We start from the raw sequence: 9,935 nt of genomic DNA, 5'->3' as shown, positions 1-9,935 counted from the left end.
TCGGAGGATCACCTGAGCCTGGGAGGTCGAGGTTATGGTGAGCTGTGATCCTGCCACTGCACTCTAGCCTGGGCAACAGAGTGAGATCCTGTCTCAAATTAAAAAAAAAAAAAATTCTTAATGGATTTAGTAGGGTAAAGTATTGCACTGGAATCAACGCTGCTGGCTGGATCTCTAAACGTATTCTTAAAGGACCAACAGTGGGCCTGTGTTATCCCAGAGTGTGACAATTCTGGTTGGACCCTTCTCACGCCATCAGTCACCGTGAACAATCAGGCCATTCATTCACCCTGGCACAGCAGAACCCTGTGGATCTTCTCTGCTCCAGGGTCATCGCTTGGCTTTCCAAAGAAAACTGACTTGTGTACCTGCTCTTCAGCCGTATTAAAAAGTAAAGTAAAACATCCTGATCTGCATACGCTTTCCAGGCCTGGAACTCAATACTTCAACGTTTAGCGGCCGGTCATCACTTCTTCTGTGTTCACTGTTTAAACAAGCATCCTGGTGGACTGCTGATCTCCAAGACAATGTCATTGTTCCCAACCCGTTAACTGACCCTTATACAGTAGTGCCATGTGGTCCACCCAGGAAAGGATTCACTGTCACACTGAGGGAATGGCTCTAACTCATGTCTGAAACCAATGCCTTTTAGGATGCCACTGATCAAAGCTTTGGCTCTTTTTCAGTGTGACTCCACCTGCTAATTTCTTGGGAGACAACCTTCCCATAAAACATCCTGTGGAATTTCAAATTAAGACAAGTTGGGACTGAGAAGGGGGAAAAAAAAGATGGAGGAAAACAAAACAAAATGAGAAGCCAGGACAGGGACAGCTTCCTAGAGGCAACAGCAAACTGGTAGCGACAGATGACTTGTCCCTGAAAAGCACATGTAATGAAACTTTTGGGGAAAACACATTGGCTCAACTTTGTGAGTATCGGCTTGGAAAACAATTCACGTTCATCTGTCCGGTTAATTGCTTTTGTTCTTTTGCAGCAACCAAAAGCTAGAGGTGAGGGATGCCAGTTACTCTGACCCCAGCCTGTCCACCCTTGGCCCCCGCACTGTTCTCCTCTCCTTGCCCCGCCTAAGGTGACTTGTCTGCTAATCGCCAGGACAGGCTTGCCATCAGCCTGTCTAGGAAGGCAGCAAAACAAATCCCAGACCATTCAACTTGACTCCTGGAAATACAAACTCCAGCAACTCCAACAAGTCTTAAGATAATAGCATTATATTAAAGTGAAACCATCTTCTTTTAAAAAAGAAAGAAAAACAAAGAAAGGGAGAGGAAAAGAGAAAAAGAGAAAGGTGCAAGTGTTGGTTTGAACAATGAGGTTATGAGTTCTCGGCAGCAGGGCTCTGATGTTGGCCCAATCGGTGCCTTGCATCTGGGCCCTGAGAAGGCAGGCGGGAGAGCCCCGAAGCCTCCAGGTGGCAGGAGAGAGGAGAGAGGAGAGAGGACACAGCATTCCACCATTCGGGAGCAGCCAAAAGCTCTGACGGAACAGACTAAGCGGGGGTGGATGGGAAAAGCAGGTTTGGACGCTTCCACTGGAGCCAGACGCCGCTTTGCCCCTGGGGTTAGCTGAACACAGTGTTGTGCTGCTGGGTCACCCGGATGAACGTTGCCCTCCTGCTGAGCTCCTTGAGTTTGGCGGCCCCCACGTAGGTGCATGTGGACCTCAGTCCCCCGAGAATATCCAGGATAGTGTTTTCCACATCTCCTTTGTAAGGCACTTCCACAGTCTTACCCTCAGAGGCTCTGGAAGACAAAAGAAGAAGTTTTCTTTTTATCTAGTTTCCCGCCCCACCTTAAGAGCCCAATTAGAATTACTCCCAGCTCCAGCACTTTCTGCAGCCCCCAAGGCACTCAGAAAACCAGACCCCACCCTCTGACCCCATCCCCACATTTCTACCAAGTGCCAAGATGATCACCAGCATCTCATCACCTCCCACCCAAAGGGCACGGGCTCATTGCTGGCTGCCCTGCATGCTGCGGAGAGGAAAGTCCTGGTGAGTAGCGCTTGAAGCAGTCAGGGACCCATACCACCCTGCTTGGTGCCATTCTCTCCAGCAACATGCTCCCCTTTGCCCCTAACAGAAACCACCTTACCTTTCTATTCTACCTCAACACGCACACCAACTTCCTAACAACCAGGAGCCCAAAATGCCCCCAGAATGGCCCTGGCCAATTCCCCCTGGAAACAGCCTGCTGTCCTCCTACATCAACAACAGGAAAAGTCCAGAGCTTCACCTCCTGCCTGCCTGCTCTAAGATCAGAAACCAAGTGTCTTCAAGGGGGATGACCAGGACGAGGAGGACACAAAATGGATAGCTGAGGTCCTACCAGCTTACTTGGAAATCACCAGCAAGGTGATTTCATTGAAGTGGCTCCGTTTTGATAGCCTGCCTGTCTTTCTGCTTTGCTGGGTACACTGGCCACCCCCAGTTCGACTCCCTGTTCTCTCACAGGTCACTACACCTATCACCCTGCACATCTGTGGGCCCAAGCAAGGTGGAATCAGAGGAGAACCAAGACCTGTCTTAGCACCGGAGGCTTCCAGGCTTTGGATAGCATTGTTCACATTTTCAGAGGAGTATTTAGAAATTCAGAAGGTCTGGCCTATGGCATGAACACTAAGCAACATTTCACTGTCCCCACTGAGCCCATGTCCCTCTCTTCACAAAGCCACCAGGTAACACTGCTTGATTGTTACTTGGGTAACACAGGTCATGTCCCCTCACTGCAAAATGGGGATGTGGTCCAGACACATGTATATATTACCAGAATGTGTGTATATTACACATGTGTGTATTGCCAGATTTGTGCATTACCAGAAGGAAATCTGAAATCTAGGCAAAACTCTAGCTCTCATCTAAGGGCCATGCAAGTTCTAACAAGTACCCAAATTCTGGAACTTTCTGTAGCCGTTCTTTTCAGCTGGAAAAAGAGCATCTTTTTTTTTTTTTTTTTTTTTTTTTTTTTTTTGAGATGGAGTTTTGCCTTTGTTGCCCAGACTGGAGTGCAATGGTGCAATCTCAGCTCACTGCAACCTCTGCCTCCTGGGTTCAAGCAATTCTCCTGCCTCAGCCTCCTGAGCAGCTGGGATTACAGGTGCCTGCCACCACTCCCAGCTAATTTTAGTATTTTTAGTAGAGACAGGGTTTCACCATGTTGGCCAGGCTGGTCTCAAACTCCTAGCCTGAGGTGATCCACCTGCCTTGAAGAGCATCTCTTGACCAGACATTCATTACCTAGAATTTCAAAAGGGCTTAACTCTTGGTCGCTGAACAGGCAGGACTACCCTTGAGTAAAATCTAACTACTTAAACCATCAGCCGGTTTAGAGCCCTAAGCTCAGGAAGCCAAAGTCATTGGCCATACCCAGGATGGTTCAGGGCTCAGCACTCCGTGACCCCAGACAGGCATCTGTACACATGTGCCTGCAATTACTGACATTTCATTTTTGTAAGATATTTCCATGGCCTTCCTGGGGCTTCTTGGAAATTTCTAGATTCTCACTGTTGCTTCTCTGCTAAGTGGTGGTGTCACCTTTTACAAGCTCCTTTTTTGCTGATGCTTAAGTCTGCTCATCTGTAAAATGAAGGTACTTTGCTTCCCGGGGACAGCGTGAGAATGAAATCGTTAATAATTGGGAAAGAACCAGCAATGTGTACATAACTGTGCCATAAGTAATTTGTCAAAGTCAGGAAGCATTCTCATGACAAGATCATGGTCATGAGGCTGAAAACTGAGAGAGAGAGAGAGAGAGAGAGAGAGAGAGAGAGAGAGACTCAGAAACAGACAGAGGCAAGACAGGTGCAGCCGCAAGGCTCAGGCTGAAGCCTTTGGATTAAGGTTCTAATTTCCTCAGCAATTTCCTTTCCTGTTAAAGATTTGAATCCACTTCCAGAATTGAGTCTTGCTACTGCTGAATCTTTTTTTTTCTATTATACCTAAACCCTGCTGAAATTACAGGAGACAGTTTTTCTTTCAGCTCTTTGGCTTCTGTTTGTGCCATAGCCTGCTCTGGCCTTCCTGATTCTATAATTTTTTTAAGAACACAAAACAGATGCAGCCACGAGGGTGAAAAAGGTACTCCAGGCAAAGCACCTAGCTGCTGCTCACCCATGAAAGCTCCACTTACATTCTGGCGCAGAGGACACATGTGCAGGCCCTCGGATGATGACAACGGTTGCTGGTAAAGCACGAAGCTTCTTGACCATAGGTCCAGCTTAGTGCCTCCTCCTTACCCAACCGTGCAACCTCCTCCTCTATCAGGGACCGCACAGGGGAAAGAGGGCCTCGGGGGCTACCTGGAAGGAGTGCATCCCTGATTTCTGATTGGTGCAGTCCTCATCGATCTTTCCCATCCTGCTTTTCCCATACTATAATATCTTTATTGGGGTTCACCACCAAGAGAAAGAGACTGAGGAGAATGAGAACTGAAGTAAGTCCACTAGAGCCCCACAGAAGAACAGAACTCTGGTAGAATACACCCCACTCCCCCCAATCCCCCCACCTATCTCAGTGGAGTTCTGAGATTTTGCTGCTAGCTTGGTATGAACCTTATATAATGCATCTGAATCCTAGGTCCTCAAAATGACCCTCTGGGTGTGGAATGAGTGGTAGGAAATAAAGGGTGTCAGTCAGGGAGGGCTTAGGTTTCCACTCCAACACAGGATAGAGTCTGAAAACTGGAGGGAGAAGCCTGAAGTTTCCTGGAAAAACGCAACCAGCCAATTCACAGCCAATTTCCCTCTGCGCATGGAGAACCTTTGCTCCTGCCCCCATTTTGTATAGCTTGTCGTCGGCACTAACCCTGATGAGAGTAACAGTAGGCTCTACGGAGCAGGGTGAGGCAGTGAGTATACTGTCATCAGGTTCTTTTTTTTTTTTTTTTTTTTTTTTTGGCAGGGTATCACTCTGTTGCCCAGGCTGGAGCACAGTGGCACGATCATAGCTCGCTGCAGCCTCCAGCTCCTGGGCTTAAGCCATCTTCCTGCCTCAGTCTCCTGAGCTGCTGGGAGTACAGTCATGTGACACCACACCCAGCTAATTTTTAATTTTTTTGTAGACACAGGGTCTTTCTATGTTGCCTAGGCTCATCTGGAACTCCCGGGCTCAAGCAGTCCTCCAACTTTGGCTTCTGGAAGCACTGGGATTACAAGCATGAGCCACTGTGCCTGGCCCCATCATCGGGTTCTTAAAACACACATGCAGACAGTTAAAGTGGAAGTCAATCAGGAAAAGACCCAGGTATCTTTGGAGACCATGGATTAAAAACACACATCAGGAGCCGGGCGCGGTGGCTCATGCCTATAATCCCAGCACTTTGGAGGCTGAGGTGGGTGGATCACTGGAAGTCAGGAGTTCAAGACCAGCCTGGCCAACATGACGAAACTCCATCTTTACTAAAAATACAAAAATTAGCTGGGCATGATGGCGGATACCTGTAATCCCAGCTACTCGGGAGGCTGAGGCAGGAGAATCACTTGAACCCGGGAGTCAGAGATTACAGTGAGCTGAGATCACACCATTGCACTGCAGCCTGGGCGACAGAGCACGACTCCACCACAAAAAAATAAAAATACAAAATACAAAATAAACACACATCAGCAGAAGCAAGCCCCACTTCTACAGTGGATGACACAACTGAATGGCTGAAAATGCTGCTGTGTCGACTCTCGGAGCCTGGAGGCAGGTGAGAAGCAGTATGAGCTATATGCAGCATTCTTCAGGAAACACCTGGCCACCGTGCAGTGGTCTAGACCACACCTATGGCTTTCTGTGCAAGAGGAGAGCCATTCTTCAACTCAATCCTTTCAGCCTGAACTCTTCTCAAGCCAGAGATCTAAGCTTACAGGGATAGCTCAGCACAGGCTCTACTGGAAGGACAAGACAGTAATTCCACCCACCCCCAGAGGTCTGAAGTATTCCTTTCAGGACTGGCACCCACTCACATATACCCCTGGTCACACTTCCAACCCATCCCCAAACACTGCTGCTCTGTACTTGCTTTGGGGAACCCCAAACACTGCAAACGCTAACTGGATACAAATTAGGGCTCTTTAAAAAGAACCCCTTCCCACGGTACTGTATTATACACAGAGCTGCTATTCAGACCTGCTTCCATCCCATCTCCATAAGAAGAGCAAGGCCAGGCCTCAAGGGTGCGCCCCGGGGCCGCCTCCTCACCTGTACTCAGCAACTCCTCCAGCGTGCTTCTTCATGGCGGTGTCAGAGCTCATCCCGTAGAAGAGCTTGAGCTTCCGTCCGTTCCTCTCAATCACTTCTCCAGCACACTCCGTATGACCTGAAAACATTCCTCCCAGCATGACAAAATCTGCTCCAGCTCCTAAATGCCAACGGTGGGGATGAAAGGGAGTAGCAGAGAAAACAGCTCAGGGGAAACAGGCTCTCAAAAAATCCCAGTGCTTGCCCAGTTCACCTCCCTCCCAGCCCAGCTATAGTCAAGAGGAAGGCTGGACCTCTCTCTCCTGTCTCCTCCTGGAAAAAAGGAGAAGGCTTCCATGCAGGGAGATGGGGCCATGGGACACTGGGAGAAACAAATGTAGCCTACTGAAGGCTAGTGTCCCATATACTGGACCATGCTGAATGGCTTTTAATGGCTAAATACGACCACCTTCCTCAGATCCAACTCTTTTAGAATCAGAGAAACATTAAGAATTGGGGAGTAGGGCCGGGCGCAGTGGCTCACGCTTGTAATCCCAGCACTTTGGGAGGCCGAGGCGGGCGGATCACGAGGTCAGGAGCTCGAGACCACGGTGACACCCCATCTCTACTAAAAATACAAAAAAAATTAGCCGGGTGTGGTGGCGGGCGCCTCTAGTCCCAGCTACTCGGAGAGGCTGAGGCAGGAGAATGGCGTGAACCCGGGAGGTGGAGCTTGCAGTGAGCCGAGATCGCGCCACTGCACTCCAGCCTGGGTGACAGAGCCAGACTCCGTCTCAAAAAAAAAAAAGAATTGGGGAGTATTCCACCAAGCACGGTGGCTCAGGCCTGTAATCCTAGCACTTTGGGAGGCCGAGGCAGGTGAATCACTTTTGAGATCAGGAGTTCAAGACCAACCTGGCCAACATAAAACCCCATTTCTACTAAAAATACAAAAATTAGCCGGAAATCGCTTGAACCCAGGAGGTGGAGGTCACAGTGAGCCGAGATCATGCCACTGCACTCCAGCCTGGGCAACAGAGGGAGACTCCATCTCAAAAAAAAAAAAAAAAAAATTGGGCAGTATCTTAGAGAGCAAGTTATCTAATCTTGTACTTAATGCTGTGACTCCTCTGATACCCCCCTCAGGTGTCTGGTCTGTACTTGAAGCTCTCCACTCTGACACTCCCTGTGCGTATACATCAGGAAAGGGCCTCAGAACAGACTGAAGCGCCTACACTAGAGGACAGCTTCAAGGAAGGCAGGTCCTGTGTTGTGGAAGTCGTGTGAAACTCCACCTGCACCACAATGCTGCTAGACTTCCAGAGTAAATACTCTACCAGACTAACCCCCGAATGACAGCACATTTCCAGGACAGGCACAGGAGACTGAGGTACTGAAGCTACCTGTCTTTGTGGGCTGTGCTGGAACAGGCCCAGGGCAGGTTCTATGTTTATCCCAAGTGCATTGCACATGATCGACACTGAATGATTAGCTGTCAAAGTAAAAACGTGGGAGAAAAAGTCATCATTTCCCATTTTGCTCATGGGTCACCGTGCAGTACAATTCTTCATTGGCTATTAAATAAGGAACTGCTAGTGTCCAGAATTGGCGGGTTCTTTGTCTCACTGACTTCAAGAACGAAGCCTCAGACCCTTGCCCTGAGTATTACAGCTCTTAATGTGGTGTGTCTGGAGTTTGTTCCTTCTGATGTTCAGGTGTGTTCAGTTTTTTCTTTCTCTTGGGTTCATGGTCTTGCTGGCTCAGAAGGGAAGCTACAGACCTTCCCAATCACCATTACAGCTAATAGAGGCAGTGCGGACCCAAAGAGTAAACAGCAGCAATATTTATTGCAAAGAGCCAAAAAACAAAGGTTCCACACTAAAGGAGGAAATCGAAGCGGGTTGCTACTGCTGCCTCGGGCAGCCTGCTTTTATTCTCTTCTCTGGCCCCATCCACATCCTGCTGATTGGTAGAGCCGAGTGGTCTGTTTTGACAGGGCGCTGATTGGTGCGTTTGCAATCCCTGAGCTAGACACAAAGGTTCTCCACCTCCCCAACAGATTAGCTAGATAGAGAGTGTTGACACAAAGGTTCCCCCAAGTCTCCACGAGAGTAGCTAGATACAGAGTGTCGATTGGTGCATTCACAAACCCTGAGCTAGACACAGGGTGCTGATTGGTGTGTTTACAAACCTTGAACTAGATACAGAGTGCCAATTGGTGTATTCACGATCCCTGAGCTAGACATAAAGGTTCTCCACGTCCCCACCAGACTGGCTTCACCCTGTGGATCCGCTCTGGGGCTGCAGGTGGAGCTGCCTGCCAGTCCCACGCCGTGCGCCCGCACTTCTCAGCCCTTGGGTCGTCGATGGGACTGGGCGCCGGGGAGCAGGGGGCCGCGCTCATCGGGGAGGCTCGGGCCGCACAGGAGCTCATGGAGGGGGCGGGGAAGCTCAGGCATGGCGTGCTGCGGCTCCTGAACCCTGCTCCGCGGGGAGGCAGCTAAAGCCCAGAGAGAAATCCAGCGCAGCGCCAGTGGGCTGGCACTGCTGGGGGACCCAGCGCACCCTCCGCAGCCGCTGGCCCGGGTGCTAAGCCCCTCATTGCCCGGGCCGGCAGGGCCGGCCGGCCGCTCCGAGTGCAGGGCCCGCCAAGCCCAGCCCACCCTGAACTCCAGCTGGCCCGCAAGTGCGGCGCGCGTCCCCGGTTGCCACTCGCGCCTCTCCTTCTGCACCTCCCTGCAAGCTGAGGGAGCCGGCTCCGGCCTTGGCCAGCCCGGAAAGGGGCTCCCCACAGGGCAGCGGCGGGCTGAAGAGCTCCTCAAGTGCCGCCAAAGTGGGAGCCCCGGCAGAGGAGGCGCCGAGAGCAAGCGAGGGCTGTGAGGACTGCTAGCATGCTTGTCACCTCTCACTACAACCTCCCCTGAGTAAGCCCTACTGAGGGTTTATATTTAGAACAGAACAAGACAGTAGCAGGGCGCAGATGTATTAAGTAATAGGATGAAGGAAGAGGGGAGCCTGGCAAATCCTAATTAGGAGGAGGAAACATAGGAACTCCTGAAAGTGGCCCTGATGCCTTCGATTTGGTCATTTAAACATTGGCAGAGCACTCTGGGGTTTGCGTTGTCGTTACGGTGCCTTCCGTTCACCATGACAGGCGAGCTTTTCTAGCACTCGGAAGCAAAGCACAACGCAACCTTCCTAAGTGGCAGCAACCTCTGAAGACCCTCCCCTTTCAGGGTTCCTAACACGAATGCTGACTCCCTGGTCCTCCTGCCATGATTTTAAGGAAGCAGGATAACTGGTGTCCAGCCAGGATTCTTGCCGACCACAATTCAGGAGCACAGCACCTCTGCGGCAGCTGCAAAGGAGCAGATGTCAACAGCAGGAACGCAGAGCACAAACCCACTAAAGAACGCTTTGAGGGGGTTCCCAACCATTTTCATTTCGGGACACTCTTGCATCCTTCCCTGACAAGGTCCCTCTCGCTCCACTAAGTCTTGGCACAGGTACGGCCGCACTGACTGAGAGACAGTGGAGGAGGGAATGGCACCCAAAGGAGACTGAGCTGAGTGTGGTCCAAAGGCCAGGAACTGTGATCTACAAGGCACTTATCAATGACCAGTCACTTTAAAGTGTGTTTGGCTCTCTCTGTACAGAGAGCATGTGTGAGGCAACACAAAAGAGTCCAAGATGGACCACCACCTGTATTAAGTAGATTCAGCGCAAAAACCAATCATAAAAATGCCCTTGGCCGATGATC

General features: G+C 50.3%; 1 protein-coding gene across 1 annotated transcript in view; it reads right to left on the bottom strand.

Moving 5' to 3' along the window:
- Positions 1-1,208: 1,208 nt before the first annotated feature.
- Positions 1,209-9,935, bottom strand: part of GMPR (guanosine monophosphate reductase) — a 58,337-nt gene continuing 49,610 nt past the window's right edge. The window contains exons 8-9 of the mRNA XM_003263539.3: positions 6,197-6,356; positions 1,209-1,760 (exon numbers count right to left, since the gene is read on the bottom strand). Coding sequence (XP_003263587.1) covers positions 1,580-1,760; positions 6,197-6,356 — 341 coding nt within the window. The 3' untranslated portion in view covers positions 1,209-1,579. The remainder of the gene's footprint in view (positions 1,761-6,196; positions 6,357-9,935) is intronic.

Source organism: Nomascus leucogenys, chromosome 8, assembly GCF_006542625.1.
Source record: "Nomascus leucogenys isolate Asia chromosome 8, Asia_NLE_v1, whole genome shotgun sequence".
Classification (NCBI taxonomy): domain Eukaryota; kingdom Metazoa; phylum Chordata; class Mammalia; order Primates; family Hylobatidae; genus Nomascus; species Nomascus leucogenys.
The sequence above is the reverse complement of the archived record's forward strand: the minus strand, read 5'-3'. Positions and strand labels throughout refer to the sequence as shown.